The sequence below is a fragment of the Taurulus bubalis genome (assembly GCF_910589615.1).
Source record: "Taurulus bubalis genome assembly, chromosome: 5".
Classification (NCBI taxonomy): Eukaryota; Metazoa; Chordata; class Actinopteri; order Perciformes; family Cottidae; genus Taurulus; species Taurulus bubalis.
The window spans coordinates 26,577,234-26,595,447 of NC_136593.1; the positions used below are offsets into that span (position 1 = coordinate 26,577,234).

The following is an 18,214-nucleotide window of genomic DNA, read 5'->3' on the forward strand; positions in this document are numbered from 1 at the left end:
GTCTTAACACAGTTGATGCTTTAGAAACAAGAAAAGACAGTAGGACGAGAGATTATATGCAAATACCATGTCATTTTTTGGTGTATTTCACATGTTTAAGATGTATACTGAATGGTTACCTGAATGCTCGATTAAAGCACTGAAATGTTATCTTATCAACATGAATTAACACAGTTCATTAATAATTAATCGATTTATAGACTAATTAATTTATTGAGGAAAATGCCAAACATTTGCAATGCTTTTCTCCATTTTGTAACTTTTTTTAATAAATTGAGTAGCAAGACAAAACCAGAATTAGGAATACATGACCTAGAAATCATGATGGGCATTTGGTTTGAATATTTTTCATGTTTTAGAGACTTAATTGATCAAAAAGATGTTGCTATACCGATAGAATTGCCTTAACAGAATAGTTAATAATGTAAGTAATCCCTGGATGATTTGTACCAACATATACAGTAATTGTCAGTAATTTATCTGGCGATATTTTAACAAACAACATGTTTCTGTTAGCTCTCCCACTAGACAACCACAATGATGAAGATGCTGATCGGCTGCTCTTTCTGCCTGCTCCTGCTGCTCAGCTGTCTGAGTGAACTTGGGGAGAGCCGAACTCTGAGCTTGGCAAGCTGCTCTGTCAATGTTCACATGCACGAACTGCGCAAATATTACACTGACATACGGTCAGATGTGGTGAGTTCTCAAAACCACTGACACAAAATGAATAATAGAAATCAACAAATGCAGCATACAGAAACACAGTTTACGATATCTCTAAGAGGGGATGGATTCTCATTTGTTCTTTGTGGTCTTTGCATTACAGATAGAACGTGACAGTGCAATTGGAGTGAAACTTCTGGACAGATCCTTGATTAACAATGTTAAGGTGAGTCTTTTTCACCATGAAGTGCTGGTGTTCTTTCTATCCTAATTTCCTGTTTCACATTTTTGAATATGTCTATGTCCTAAGCCTGAGACTGATACGGCTTTAGAAACAGTATAGCCTATGAATGTGTGAGAGAACAACTATAATCTTTTAACCTTCATGTGTCTCCCTCAGGATGGTCAGACGTGCTGTTTCATGCGTCTCGTGCTACGTTTTTACGTTGAGAGAGTGTTCAGCAACTATGCCTCTTCTCAGCCACAGCACCAGCGCTGCTCCAGCGCTCTGGCCAACGCTTTCGTCAGCATCAGAAAAGATATACACAAATGTGTAAGTTCAATAACTCTGTTCAATGAAAAAAAAGTGATTTAATGAAAAAAAAGCAATAAGTTGTATTAATAAATATGTTCTCTGTGCAGCACTGCCACTGTGAAGAGGACACACAGAGAAAGATTGACTCCGTGCATGCTGAGTTTATCAAGGTACGCCGTTTACTGAACAACATCTCACTGAACATCGACATGCACACAGTTATCTGCAGAGGGTGCACTTTAATTAACTTTTTCAAATGATGTCTTGGTTGGTTTTCAGCATGGTCTACGGTTATCCTAAATATAAATATATATACTAACATCTTAAAATAAACAGATGTGGCCTGCAAAAAAAAAGCCACCAACAAATCAAAATCTTATCAATATGAATATTTAGTTCTGTATATTTCTAAAAATGTAACACAGTGCACTCTTGGAGGTCAACGGGATAACAAATAATACGAGTTTCTTTTCAAAAGAACTTTTCAAAATCTCTTTTGAAAGAAAGCTGTTTTCAAACAGAAAATAGTTGTTGTTTTGATACAGTTATGCTCATAATTAATTCCACTGTTCTCTCTGTCCTTTCTCCATTTCTTTCCATCGAGCAGCTGGACATAGACCAGGCTGCACAGAAGGCCGTGGGAGAACTGGACACTGTGCTGGAGTGGCTGGAGCACCAGACTCTTGCATGACCAAACGATGGAAATCAACAGCGCAATGCCAACGAGCCCAAGCTAACATCAAAGATGTGTAATCTTGACCTGACATTACCTGTAAGAGTGAGGGTGTGTTCATTCACTTCTCTGCAATGTAGTCTACATTTCTAATGTTTGTACTTGAATTAACTTATTATGTTATCCACTAACTTATTGGCAGTTTATTATTTAATATTTATAAATGACATTATTTAATTTATCAGAAATATACATTTTTACTATATTGTATTTATGCTTCTACTATAATGTAAGGTTATTTTGCAGAATAAACATATTGTTTTAGTACAATCATTTATTTTAAAAGTGATTTAATTTAAACTTTCATAAATAAAACAATATACTCTCACCCACTGACTTTGAGTGTTTCCTTTCAACACAAAGATTTGTTGTTCTGTCTGAAGCACTTTGTGCTAAACGTGCGATCAGATCAAATCTGATTGACACATAAACAGATGCTTGAAGTACTGCATGACAACCAATAACCACAGGAGAGGCCTGAAACAACCTTTTGATTCACTTACTTATTTGAGCCCGTATTTGTTTTCCTAACCCGTACGTAGTAGATGTTGTGCTTATAATTAACAAAGTAGTCTGGGCGCTTAAACATTTGAACGCCTTTAGACCTCACTGGACTGCAACTGTTTCAAGAGTCGTGTTATTTAGTAGATGTGTCCCGTACAGGCGGCTAACTCTGCTTCTAAAGAGTGAAGCCAACGCCTAATGGTCTTAAACCATCATTCTTTCAAATGACCAGCAGGGGACGACTCCTCTGGATGAATAAAATAATATGACTTCTTAGAAAAAATACCATAGCATAGCATACGTAAACATTTCAAATATCATGATGTAGTTTATCTTTAAAAAGTTGTAGAACATTTGGTAGTAAAATATGTCATAAAAATGGCATACGGCAATACGACTTTACAACAAGTCTCCGCTTGCTAGATCCTCTGTGGATTAATTATCACTGTACACGTGTATGCTTATTGCACTTCACATACATACTTTCCATTTTGCACTCTGTATTGTTTACATTTAATTTGCTAAATTAATGAATACACTCTGTAGCTGTACATATATTTCATTCCAGTTATTTGTATTCTATTTTATTTGTGTATATAAATATATATATTTATTTATATTTTACTTCATTTTTATTTTATTTTGTATATATCTTTCATCCCTGTTGCTTCTTTATATATTTTATCTTGTGTGTTTATTTGTATTTGTAAGTTGTAAGGCACTCCTACGATAAAAATGTCCCATTGGGGATTAATAAAGTATCTATCTATCTATCTATCTATCTATCTATCTATCTATCTATCTATCTATCTATCTATCTATCTATCTATCTATCTATCTATCTATCTATCTATGGCATTACATATATCATCCCAAAAAAGAATAATACAGCATTTTATTACAAAAAATTAAACTCATTGTATAGTCTTGTATAGTACAAAATACTATAGTATGGCATACATTTATTTTTAAATATCTTAGTAGAGTTTGTCATAAAAATGGCATGGATAAAGTCAAGAAAAATTGGACAGTTTTTTAAATGTAAAATGCCTATTTTTGCAAACTATGAAACATACTCAATATTCGTGCCACTGACGGCATCGCCCCCCATCACCATCATATTAATGTTCTTTATCACTTTGTGTTGTGTATATTTCTCTTTTCTGTTGAGAAGATAACTCAGACTGGTGTTAGCTTTGAGGCCCTGCTGGCCTTTAAATGTCATTTATTAATGCGTTGTAAAGCATATATAGTCCTCACGTTAGATAAGGTCACAGAACATACTTAACTAATACTTAACTTACTAGTAACTACCTGAATTAATCATGAATTGTAGTCTTAAAACATGTTTATAAAGCACATGTTAACATAGTCCCTAACCATTAGTGCATTTCTAAATCTTTATATGTATAAATAAATACATGAATAAATTACATTAAATAATTTACTAACACTTTATAATCTATCTTATTAATCATCTATAAGTCCTTAATACTTAATATACAAATGAGGAATTCATCATTTATAAAGTATGAAAACCCAATCATGAAACACATAATAGTAAAGCTTATTAATCAAGAATAAAACATGTACAACTGTGTTTATGAGTTACTAATGAGTGTAAATGCTGGAACAAAGCTTTATAACTGATGAATTAAGTGTGTCCTCATGTTAAGTAATGCTAAATAGCGTGTAGTTATTATAAAGTGCTACCGAACATGTTTACCTCAGAAAGACATCATGACACCATCTGCTGGTGACAAAGCAGCGTTTCCTTTAAATTGCACACACTTTGGCAGAGGAAAGTGAAAGTGAAAAAAGAGTCAGACAGACTTTGTTGAACAGGGCTGAGACGCCAGTACAGTGAGTGAGATCTCTGCTGGAAAACACACGGTTGGAGTATTTGAAACAGTGAAGAGACGGGACAGTAACCTGGTGAGTCTTGCTATTGAAAGATCAATTAAATACCAAGACAAATGGCTGAGAAAATAGTTCTTGTTAAAAGCTTCCTGAACTGCCACGTTTGTTCAGAGACTTTCAGAGATCCTGTGTCTCTGAGCTGCAACCACAGCTTCTGTTCAAGCTGCCTGCAACAATTCTGGAAACAAGCTGAAAACAAAAACTGTCCCATTTGTAAAAGAAAATCCTCAAAAGACTTTCCAGGTGTGCACTTTGCACTGAAGGAACTGGCTGACTCCTTTGCTGAGAGACAGACAACTGGATCACCTGAGACGAAGAAGAAGAAGGTGGATGTGGTGTGTAGTAAACATGGAGAAGAGACTAAACTGTTCTGTGAGGATGAAGAGAGAGTGGTGTGTTCTGTCTGTGAGTTTCCTCTCCACCAGAGTCACAAGGTGGTTCCTATAGAACAAGCAGTCAGTGACCTGAAGGACCAGCTGAGATCTGATTTAGAGTCTCTGGAGGACAAGAGGGACAAACACAAACAAGTGGAGGAAACATACAATGAAGTGATGCAACACTCCAAGAAGCAGCTGTTGTCCACAGAGAGGCAGATCAGAGCAGAGTTCAACAAGCTGCACCAGTTCCTGAAAGAGGAAGAGGAGTCCAGACTGGCAGCTCTGAGGGAGGAAGAGGAGCAGAAGGGGAACACTATCAGCAGAGAGATGAAGATGATTCAGGAGCAGATCTCCTCTCTGTCAGACAGCATCTCTGCTGTTGAAGAAGACCTGCAGAAACACAACGTGTCATTCCTCAGCAGTTATAAACCCACTCAGACCAGAGCCAGAGTCCAGAGCTCACTGTCAGATCCACAGCTGGTCTCAGGAGCGCTGATAGATGTGGCCAAACACCTGGGCAACCTGTCCTTCAGAGTCTGGGAGAAGATGAAGGACAAGGTCCACTTCAGTCCTGTCATTCTGGACCCAAACACTGCAAACGGCACTCTCTATCTGTCTGATGATCTGACCAGTGTGAGACATGGAGACACAAAGCAGGAGCTTCCTGACAATCCAGAGAGATTCACTGAGTATGTTAATGTTCTGGGATCTGAGGGCTTCAGCTCAGGGAAACACAGCTGGGAGGTGGAGGTGGGAGACCATCCTCACTGGGATGTAGGTTTAACTAAAGAGTCAGTTGACAGGAAAGGAGAGTTTAATGATACACCGGAAGATGGAATCTGGTGTTTATATCATCACAGAGGAAAATACACTAATGTAGTTGGTAAGACTGTCAGAGTGAAGAAGGGTCTTCAGAGGATCAGAGTCCAGCTGGACTATGACAGGGGGGAGGTGTCCTTCTACGACCCTGAAGACATGACTCACATCCACACTCACAGAGACACTTTCACTGAGAAACTCTTCCCATATTTTTTTATTGGAAAGGCTGGTGATGCTAAAACTGCTGATATCACAATATGTTCAACTGATATTTCTCTGTGATGTTCATACATGTTTGTGTTTGTTTAGGCTTCACTGTGTGACAAGATCTCATTGATATAATCAATACAAGCAACAAACAGAAACAAATATATGTAATACTCAAACTGTATCACATCATCAGATCTTAAACTTTCACACAGAAACAAATGATTATTCAATAATAACTAAATCAGCATATTACATTTAGTGAATCCACTACACATGAAATAGTGTTTTGTTCTGCAGCATTAAGACAATACGTTTTAAGGATCTGTTGTTGAACAAATATGATTAACTAATAAGTTTGAACTGTATGACATCTTTAAAGACAAAACCTTTAAAGATAAAAGCTGTGAAGTATTCTGGTGATCAGCATATTGTTTTATGATATATTTACATTTTCTGATTAATGTTTTAGTCTGGGATTCCTTGTTTTATTCTGTGTAAAGAACTGTTTTAAATGTGTTTCATTTCAAGATAAGATCACACTTCATTCATTCTGAAGAAAATTGCTGTTTAACAGTTTTAATACAAAGTGTGAAGAGTATACATATAAAGTCTATGAATCTAAAATATATAAAATATGAACAATTCCAAAATCAAGTTAACACTATGGATCATGAACATGTAAATGGATTTTGATTCAGTTTGTAATTCATTCAAAGCTTCTTCAGTGTTTATGATGATTTTTGTATTTTTTACATGATCAATAACATAAACAACATATAACAATGTTTGTGATCAACAGAAAGGAACTTTAGTTTACATTTTTATTTTTTATTAAATCAACTATATCTTTATAAATGTACATCAGATGAATGACGATTCATGACTTGTAAATAAATCACCAACAGTTTTTATTTACCATTTTCTGTGTGAGGTTTCTTTACAAACATCTGTAAAATATTCATGTGACAAATTACAAATAATACAATTAATGAAAAACAATTATACAACCAGTTTATATTTAAAGACAATATTTAATCTTAAAAGGTTAAATCTACATTGTTTTATTATCAAATCAACAAATTCCTGAAATGTGTGTATATATATATATACATATACATATCTATATACATATACATATATATATATATATATATATATATATATATATATATACATATACACATATATGTATATATATATATATATATATATATATATATATACATATACACATATATGTATATATATATATATATATATATATATATATATATATATATATATATGTACATATACACATATATGTATATATATATATATATATATATATATATATATATATATATATATATATATATATATATATATATATATATATATATATATATAAAAAGGGACCATGTACAGTTAAAACATAAATTTCACCATTTGATGCACTGTACCAGATTGTAGCTACAGCTAAGGGAGGTACTGTCACGTGACACTTTGCGCCGACACACGGCGGTTCAGTAGACTGACACAAGCTTCGGAGCTCTGGTATTGTTGCCCATCTTTACCTTTTTGCTAAATACAGACTTTTGAGTAAAGAAACCCGCTGCTTGTCGTTTCTATCTGTACACCCACGCCTCTTCTCACGATCCCGACCTCTCAAGACATCACAGTGGTGGAGAATGCCAAACGCAGAGGGGTGGGTGAGAGTGAATGTCCATCAGTGATTTGACCATTCGCTTTGCACAGTTGAGAACCCGTGACAACACAATGGAGGAAATGCTTAAGCTTCTGGCGCAAAGCACCGGACGAACCGGGCCCTGGTGGAGGAGCAAAGAAAAGCCAACATATTGATATATTCATATATTCCACTGCTTTTGTGAACCTAAGACCTTTGGTAAAACAATTTCTAGCACCAACACAGTTCGTCCACATGGGTAAAGTTATATTTTCACAAGAGATATGAAGAATTTAAAAAAATCAAGTGTCAATGTTTCAGCTTTAGGGCCATATTATCACTTTACACTTGTGTCTTATGTCAATGGTGCCTCATTATATAGAGAGCTGAGATGGTTCTGCAATTTTAGATGTAAAACACATGGGTATCTATCATATGAAAGTGCCTTCAAAAAGGTGAATTTAAGAAATTATGTAAAATAGAGATGAGATGCTTTTATTTTGAAGGTGTGTATATATATATGTATGTGTGTGTGTGTGTGTGTGTGTGTGTGTGTGTGTGTGTGTGTGTGTGTGTGTGTGTGTGTGTGTGTGTGTGTGTGTGTGTGTGTGTGTATTATATTATATGATGATTTGATATTAGTTTTATAGGGAGAGAGTTCTTTCAGATCGCCAGGATCCATCCTTTAACTTATCATGACTTTCTGTACGCGGCGCTATAGATTTTGCCGGCAAGAAATAATTTATTTACGAGAGCTTCTCGAGTCGCGGACATTGATCACCACAGGCGCAGCTGATCGCCCGTCTCAGACACAGACTATCAGCCGCTGCATGCCGCTGTTCTTAAGTTTATTTACTTAAATATTTATTTATTTACTTAGTTAAGAAACTTATGGATGTGTTGAAAGCACTCATAATTATATGACAGTGTTATTAGTACACCATACATATCATTATTGTAGAACATGATTAAGGTGATCGTGATGAGAATACAGAGAATCACACACAATTTATTTTCACTGCTTCAATTGATTGAATTTCTGATTATGAATAATACATACATACTGATCCGCCCATACACATATTCAAACTCATATACACATATATAGTACATGATTCATACGTGCATACAGTACATACAGTATATATCCTCATAAGTATATATTTATTCATAAATATAATCTGATTGATTTGGGTGATGAAGCACTTCAAATTAGCCGATACATTTTCTCAACACTGACGCATTTAACTTGTCTGATATATTTGCGACGCTTATGTCTCGCAGCCGGGGCGCTGTTAAAGTTGCGTTCACGGCAACAATGTTGCAAAAACGTTGGAATATTCGCAACGCGTTTGCTGTGAATGACTACGGTATTGACTTCCTCATATGCCTTGATGATCATCTCCTGCTTCTCATTAGCGAAATACAAAGAGGTTCCTCTGAGTTTTATTTGCTTTATTTTTAGTTCATTGTACTGTTTGAACGTCGTGGTGTCAGTGCTCCATTATTATCCCTTCTGAAGAGGAGCGGGCGCGCGCATTTATCCAGATGACTGACGTCTGGCTAGAATTAACGAGACCGTTTCAGCGCGGATCAGCCGTGAAGAAACCCAGATAGCCTGATGTCAATCATCTCGCTAATTTCAGCTGGAGATAAGGACATTTGCTTTTGTTTAGCCAGGTACGATAAATAGGGCCCAGGTCCTCCTGACTGGAGGTGAGGTATGTCACACAAAGTTAAAAGGACTTGGATGCACGCGCATCTCCCTGCACACACGCGAGGGGTAACCCTCATTTCAGTTATTTTTTGCTGGGTCCTCCAAACACAATTAGAATGAACTTGAGGCAAAAAAAAAATAAATAAAAAAAAAATAAGGCACAAAATATAAAAGTATTGCACAAAAAATATAAATAGGTTAATGGCTAATTTGCAACGTAGTTATACAGGTCATCATGTATTTACTTGTTATATGTGTGTCAAAAAAATAAGTAAATTATATATATATATATATATATATATATATATATATATATATATATATATATATATATATATATATATATATATATATATATATTTTCCTAGAAAGATTATTTAAATAATCTCTCTTTTTCTCTCTCTCCAGTCAGAATCTTGGTCAGGTGACGTGACGTCGCTCCGACGTCCTCATTCCCGTATTTATTTAAATTTGAATTTTTTTTAAAATGATCTTACAGAAAAAGATTACTTTGAGGACAGATTTAGAGTCTACGCCGTTTATTCGGTCTTCTGGTTTAATTTACTCAGGTAACCAATAATAGTTATAAAGTAATAAATATAAACTTGTGCATGTAAGTTTCTGGCTGACATGGTGGTCTAGTGGTGGCATACTGTTAATGCACTGTGGGAGGCCCGGGTTCGAAACCGGACCTGTGCACACCCGTGGCATAAGCACGATCGGTGGTACATCGTTAGGCCAATAGCGCGTGGTGGATTTAGTAGCTGTGCTGGCTATCGTAGCTCCTCAAGCTGAGCTGACGCTACGCATAGACCAGTACAGTGACCTGTGTGAGGCCCTTAAGCTGCCCGAGTGAGGCACACCCCAGTAGCATGACAGCTGTGTCTGTGCACTTGCCACTGTGTCGGTATTTTTTTTTTTAAATTTCCAACTGTTTTATATATTTATTATTACTTTACTTATTTTTTTATTATTACTGTATTTTTTTATTTTTATTTATCTTTTTTTTAATGTATAAAAGCTTTGTGTGCTCAATAAACTAAACTCTCTCAACTAAAATTGTCACCTCTGTTCAGGGTATGTGCACCGTGCATATTAAGGTAACAATTCAAAAAGAATACAAAAATGTATATATTTTTTTTTAAGAATCTTTTTAAGAATATATATATATATATTGTATTTCTTATTTATTAAACACAAATATAACAAGTATCTGTCTGTGTCTGTGCACTTGCCGTGTTGGTGTTTTTTTTTTTCAACTGTATTTATTATTATTTATTTATCTTTTTTGAATGTATAAAAATATAAGGCGATCTATATATATATATTATTTACTTATTTATTTGACACAAATAAAACAAGTAAATACATGATGACCTATACAACTTTTGTTTGTATATTTTATTTCTTTGTTTGTTTTCTATTCCATTTGCTCTTTTTGGTTATTTCTTTGGTTTTGTTGTATTCATTGCCTTTATGGTCCTTTTTGTTTACAGGTATTTAAAGTTATGTCTATTATTTGCTTCTCTTAGAGCACTTTGTAAACTTTGTTTTTAAAGGTGCTATATAAATAACAAGTTATTATTATTATTATTATTATTATTATTATTATTATTATAACGTAATGTGAAATGTGAAATACACCTAAAAATGACATGGTATTTGCATATAATCTCTCATCCTACTGTCTTTTCTTGTTTCTAAAGCATCACCTGTGTTAAGACTCACCTGAGTGTGTGTTATTCAGAAGAGTCCTGGAAGAGATGTGCCTCTGTGTCTCCATCCTGCCTCCTCTTATAGTGGAGTACAAGGGGGATTTTTTACCAGGTACTGCACCACTTGCAGATACATACCACTCATGCACCTGCACATGTACACTAATTGCTTTACAGGAGGAGGAAATATGTTGCAATTAAAGGAACTGATACCTCAAAACCTGATTAGAAGAAAGGGAAAAGGAAATATTGAATTTCCTCCTCCTTGATGTGTGTGATGTATTCTTTGTAGAGAAAAACCTTTCAGTGATGTAATTGTTGGTTGAGTCACTCAGATTCATAGAGTGTCGTCATTACTCTGCAGCACTAATTTATTCACACGTGTTCAAAAGTAATGCATCATTTTAGGGTCCCTCACCTCAGAGGTGAGGGACCAAATGGCCGTGGCAGGAGATGGAAAAGTACTGGGGTCAGAGGCTTAGTAACCTGTCTTCACTTGTATATTGGGGGGTCTTAAACGGATGTTGGTTTGACTTTCTGGCTGTGACTGAGTAACTTATCTGTGTTCAAAGACTAATGGATAAACAGGTTTAACACAGACCAGGACTCTGTGTTTTATGGTACCTAGGAGGTGGGACCCTGATTGTGTTATAAGTGGGGTGTTAAATGTTGCCTCTTTGAATTCTGTTCCAGGCTGCGTCAGTAGCAGTGACAGACTTTTCCTTCCTGCAGGAATAAACAGACTTAAGACAACGTTGATTCAGAGACTTCATTCCTTTTTAACAGATATGATACAGGATAATCTTCCATCATATTCCTCAGTTTTGCATACCTAATTTCCCCAAAAATGATTGTGACATAAGTTGTTGTCCACTGATCTCAAATAATCAAATGCCATCAAATGATCAAAGACATTTTTACATAGAGTACCTTGAAAATCACAGGCACATTTGGGTAGGATTGGGTACCGAGAACGCGGATCAGAGCACACTTGCTGCTCTGCTCTCTGTCTGCCTGCATGCAGAGCGGGGCTCGCGGGGGCGGGGCTTCCAGCGCTCACACACACACACAGTGCGTGCACACAGAGATCGCTGGAGACACGAGCACGAGCTTTTGAACGTCCGTCCTTGGCTTGATGGAACAAATCTCTCCAGTTGATATTAATGATGACGTGTAGTCCAGTAAAGCAGCAGTTTTAGGATCCAACAGTGTCTGAGTTCTGTTGCACACGGTCCCATCAGGCCACCTGGTGCTTGTGTCTGTTCTTTTTTTAAATATATATTTTTATATTTTGAAGTTAAAAGGTTTGAAGCTGTAGTTTGAAGCGTGTTTTGTATGTACTTATTTATTTATTTATTTATTTATTTATTTATATCTATAGTATACTTTAAACAGTTAATAATATTGTTCAATTTGAAGAAAAAAAATTGCCTTGGCAATGAAAAAGTATCGGTTCAGGCACCGGTATCGTTTTAAAAGTATCGGTTTAGCACCGGTATCGGAAAAAACCCAAACGATACCCATCCCTACATTTGGGTCTCTCAACTACATGGTAGTTATGTTTTAAACTGGTTCTCCTGACATCCACTGCAGGTCTGTGTGTTGTCCTTGGTGTCAGCTCTACTCTGGTCACATCTGCAAGTGAACAGAACTACCCTCCATATGTGTCTGTCAATGTACCTGTATTTTCAGGCTTTACTCATTCTAGATTTTTTCGCATTGGTATTACTATCAACAAAACATAACTGAAATGTAACATCTGTCAACAATGTAAGTTGAACTATCAAAGCTTTACAGTTTTTAACATGTATTTTGTTCCTCTTTCAATAATGCAGTTCCACAGTAGGCCTACGTATGATTGGATATACTTTGTTTTTCACAGAGCATGCTTTGCCTTTATTGCTGTGTGTGTGTGTGTGTGTGTGTGTGTGTGTGTGTGTGTGTGTGTGTATTCTGTACGTGTGCATGCATGCAACTGCTTTTTAGAACTAAATTGTTTGACATAATTGGCTTGTTCTGTTTTACTTCCTGTCAAAGGGTGTCACTGTACCAGTTTGTATTGTTGAGTGCCAAGTTATGACATAATGTGACGTACCTTAGTCTGGGCACCAGACTGGGATCGCTCACGTCGAGTGACTACAAAGTTGTTCATTGATCTCCAGCCTAAGGTGTTCGGGTACCAGGTACACTTAATTACATTTAAATTCAATAGATTTCGGCAAGCAAAGAATAACATCTTTATATTAATCCAGTAGTATTAAACACATTTTTGGTTATTTGTGCAAGTTCAATAACCTAATGTTCTGCATATTATTGCACTTTGCATGTCCGGTGTAACTTGGATTAGGGAATTTACAGAATTCTTTGTCGCCTGCGTTTTTTATTTGTATGCTATTTTGTAGTGTGTCACATTTGTCAGTCCGTTTATGTTTACCAGTGGCGGGCCGTGGATTTTGTACTTCATTGGATCAGCTGTCGCGAGCTAACAGCGAGCTAGCGCAGACCTGCTTTCCATCGCGCGTTGCTAAGCAGGGTGAGATGTGGCGCGGGGAGGACAGCAGGTCCAAGTGTTATACAGTGTCATACAGTGTCCACAGGGAAAGTTTGCTTCTTCTTCAGTTAAAATAGCCGATCGCAACCAACTTGACTTGGTGCATACTGCCACCTGCTGTATGCTGCTTCAGGGTGGGTGCTGCCGTCTCTGTGAAGAATCACAGAACCCCCTAGCTGGTCTCCACCATGTGTTTAACTGGCGGAGAGAGAGAAACAGAGGTGCAATCTGATTGGAGCAGAGGGCTTAAGCAGAGCGCTTAAGCAGAGCGCTTAAGCAGAGCGCTTAAGCAGAGCGCTAGCAGCGGCCAAGCTTGCGGGCACAGCCAGAGGCAGACAGACCAGGCAAGAGGAACAGACATGTGCTGGTCAATGAGAAAATAAGCTAATTAATTTAATTATTAAAAACTATTTTAATTTAATTATTTATGAAATAGCTAGAACTTTGTGATTCTGTTTAGGCCAGCAGAGAAAGCTTAGCAGGCCCTGATGGCCCACCACTGGTATTAACTGTCGGATGGTAAATGCATTTATATTGCACCTTTCTACCTTACCAGACTAAGTGCTATACAATTAGCCTCTCATTTATCCATTCCCGCACATACATGTATACACCAACGTGGCAGCGGTATCGAGGTTTAATAATTTCCACTTGGCTGCAATGAGCCTGCTTTTCTCTACAAATTGTTTTAAAACCGAGTTGCAGGCTTGATACAGCCACTCCCAATTCATGCTCAATGTTGAGCTTAGATCTGTATTCTGTTTTGAGAGACGCAACAGGAGAAAAGCCGATCTCACTGAGATCGGCTTTTGGCAAAACGGCAAGAGTTGGCGGGTCACCAAGAATCTTGGCCGGCGTGCATGTGCAAGCGTAACCTGTTAACGGTGTAACGTAAACATTTAGCCATTTATTTATTAATGACGTTTTATGTCCGTGTACTTTTGTAATATGTGAAGTTCTATATAAAAGGTCTTGAAATAAAGATTCTGCATTTCCCCCACCGCGCCCCACCTGTAATACCTTCGCGCCCCAGTTTGAGAACCACTGTGTTGATAGCACCTTTAACGACAATAAGCCCCACCCATGACCATTTCACGAAGCTGTGATTGGACAGTTGATTGTATATATTTTGGCATTGATCTTGTGTTTCCAATTCAAAGAAGAAAAAGCTCCCTTTGATTTAATTTTATGGTGACATGGAAAATCCAATAAAAACAATTAATTATCTAATCAAAGACCAAAAGCTAAACAATTATCCTTTAATATATATATATATATATAGACACAATAATTGATTTCCTGGCTACAGTTTTTAAAATACCAATGTTGGGGAAATGGGTTCACACAAAGCGGACGACAAAGAATAAACGGGCATTCCATTCAAGAGAAAAAGTACTAGAAAGAAAACTCCTTTACGCTGCCACCACTAAGAGTCCCAAAACACTTCTCCTTATATATATATATATATATATATATATATATATATATATATATATATATATACATACACACACACACATATAATATGCAACCCTCATGAAAGAGAAAGAATATCAAGACAAACAAAACAAAGATGAGTATCATATGGCTTCACTATTGCCAGTCTTACTACGCATATCTGACAGAGGGAATCCACAGCATCATCAAACATAAACAATATCCTTTCCAACTGACGACCATTATTTCCTGTTATTGTGGATGTAATGATTAACATTTGTTGCACCTAAGAATCTATTATATATATATATATATATATATATATATATATATATATATATATATATATATATATAAAATTAATCTAGATATTGTATAGAAGTCAAATGGAAACCTACAAATACAACAATTATAATAAGTATCAATATTATTATTAATAGTAATGCTATATTATTATTATAATGTGTGTCTGAAATACAATGTTTAAAACATGAAAATAAAATGATGTAAAAATGTCAATGCTAAGTTCAAGAGATCAATCAATACTACCAGCCAATCATATGGGAGGAGTAGCCCATCATGGAAGATTCTGAGAAAAAGAAGTTTCCCACCCGCCTGTATGAACATGTTTAACCTCTTGTCTTCCAGTCAGTCTCCTCCCAGGTATAATTTGCCTACACCTGGCTGGGAGTTCTTTTCTTCCAAGTAGGTGTTGGTTCACCTTCTGCTTGTCCAGCTTTCTCCCATGTGCTCTCCACTCTGTCCTTTATTAAGCTTCCCAGCCCTGCCTCAATTAGGGACCTTATGCACCTGCAGCTGGGTGTGTGATGAGGCAGTCTGGGAGATGTAGTTTCAAGCCTGGCGGACATTTTGTGGTGTGGGCGTTGCTCCTGAGTGGGGATGTATCGCCCCTCCACTACCTGTCTCCTTGTGATACCACAATACACACAAATATGCAAACATACATGCACCCTTTTCTATTTGAAGATAATCATTGTTTAGTCTGGAAGGTGTGGTTCACGTGGGGGGATGGGCACATGAAGCAGGATAGAGATGGTTCCCATAACAAACACCTGCTTTTTTGTTTGAAGTTTGAAATGAGTACAACTTTATATATGGAGCTGTGAACAGGTGTGTGTGTGTGTGTGTGTGTGTGTGTGTGTGTGTGTGTGTGTGTGTGTGTGTGTGTGTGTGTGTGTGTGTGTGTGTGTGTGTGTGTGTGTGTGTGTGTGAGAAATGTGACGAAACATGGTAGGAGGGAGTAAGAAAGACTCTCACATTTTCAAAGAAAGAAATGGTCTAAACTTGACCCTTCTGACCCCTTATAGCCTCCACTTTCACTGCCGGGTCAAATTGACCCGAACACCATCTCTGTAATATAAACCTGCAGGATGGGGGGGGTTACAAATACATGATGTTTTTCATATTCGTCGTGTTATAATGTTTTGGCATCTAAACCGTGCAAAAGATAGATGTCCTGTAACCTATAATAATTATATCTTGGTCTACACTGGTAAAAATACACCTTCAATCATGAGAAAGTATATATGTATACTTTTTTGTTATGGCTGATCTTCATGTTCATGGACATTTTTGGAATATACATTTTAGATAGAAAATTTGTCTTTGAATTTTGATTTTACAAAAGTCCATAACAACTGAACAAACCAGCCATGCATTGATTATATCTCAGCTCTACAGCTGAGATATAATCGTAGGATCAAATTAAATGTAAGCATATTTTTGGGGCTTCAAACTCAAAATTAAGTAGTCAATAATTGTTAGGGATAAATTAATTATAGTCATTTGTAGTAAATCTTGTGAATTTGTGAAGATCGCTGACCCACTGTGTAGTTCTCATACTGATCAGATACTTATCGAGGTTCCAACTAACAAATCTGTGAGTCAGCCATCTCTGACAGCAGAGAAGGCTTAGCTGGCCCTGACGGCCCACCACTGAATCATACATAGGCCTACTATGGAACTGCATTGTTGAACAGGAACAAATACATACAAAGTTGAAGCCACAGACTTGTAAGTTGAATCGTGAGAAGTTGTTCTATATTCAAATTGATTTCTGGTGCCCTCCAGTGGTTAGAAACAAGCACAACACAGTATATTTTTACCTCCTATATGGAATCAGAATAGTTTTCACTTCACTATTTATATTGCTATTATAATTATATATATGTTCCATGAACACAGGTTATTCCTGTTTTTCATTGTACTTCCCTAGGATTCTTTCCACGTTCTACGTCATCAAAAGTGAACCTGCCAATAAGCAGTTGATCAGGTCCGGTAGGTGTTTCCGATCAGGACTAGTCTGACAGGAGTGAAGTCACAGGCTGTCAGAGAGCTCCTCTGTGGAAACACTATGGACTGGAGGGATTTTTATTTCCAGTATGGCATGAAGTTTAAATAGCATTTGAGAGCATACATGGTGATTGGTCAGAGGTCTATGAGAACTCAAAAACCTTTTTTTTTGGTGCAAAACACAACCATTGTTCACCCTAAAACAATAATTACATTTTAATAGATCATCGGTCAAATGATGCAATGCCTAATTTTGAACACGTCTGAATAAATTAGTGCTGCAGAGTAATGACGACACTCTAAGAATCTGAGTGACTCAACCTACAATTACATCACTGTCAGCAAAGTTTTCCTCACATACGTCACATACATCAAGGAGGAAATTCAATATTTCCTTTTCCCTTTCTTCTAATCAGGTTTTGAGGCATCAGTTCCTTTAATTGCAACACATTTCCTCCTCCCGTAAAGCAATTAGTGTACAGGTGCACGTGCATGAGTGTGTATGTATCTGCAAGTGGTGCAGTACCTGGTAAAAAATCCCCCTTGTACTCCACTATAAGAGGAGGCAGGATGGAGACACAGAGGCACATCTCTTCCAGGACTCTTCTGAATAACACACTCAGGTGAGTCTTAACACAGGTGATGCTTTAGAAACAAGAAAAGACAGGATGAGAGATTATATGCAAATACCATGTCATTTTTAGGTGTATTTCACATGTTTAAGATGTATACTGAAATGTTATCTTATCAACATGAATCAACACAGTTCATTAACAATTAATCAATTAATAGCCTAATTAATAGCCTAGGAATACATGACCTGGAAATCGTGATGGGCATTTGGTTTTCATATTTTCATATTGTATGTTTTATAGACTTAATTGATCAAAAAGATGTTGCTATATGGATAGAATTGCCTTAACAGAATAGTTAATAATGTAAGCAATCCCTGGATAATTTGTACCAACATATACAGTAATTGTCAGTAATTTATCTGGCGATATTTTAACAAACAACATGTTTCTGCTAGCTCTCCCACTAGACCACCACAATG

General features: G+C 36.6%; 2 protein-coding genes across 2 annotated transcripts; both read left to right on the plus strand.

Moving 5' to 3' along the window:
* Window positions 1-540: 540 nt before the first annotated feature.
* On the plus strand, window positions 541-1,889 carry LOC306737113 (interleukin-20-like; the record flags this gene model as incomplete). The annotated part of the gene is made up of 5 exons (XM_079218814.1): window positions 541-696; window positions 827-889; window positions 1,064-1,216; window positions 1,306-1,368; window positions 1,806-1,889. 5 exons carry the CDS (start codon window positions 541-543, stop codon window positions 1,887-1,889), a joined length of 519 nt encoding a protein of 172 aa, XP_079074940.1.
* Window positions 1,890-4,411: 2,522 nt separating this feature from the next.
* LOC306736127 (nuclear factor 7, brain-like) lies at window positions 4,412-5,833 on the plus strand (the record flags this gene model as incomplete). The annotated part of the gene is made up of 1 exon (XM_079217729.1): window positions 4,412-5,833. The coding sequence occupies one exon, from the start codon at window positions 4,412-4,414 to the stop codon at window positions 5,831-5,833; it is 1,422 nt and encodes a 473-aa protein (XP_079073855.1).
* Between the last annotated feature and the right edge of the window lie 12,381 nt (window positions 5,834-18,214).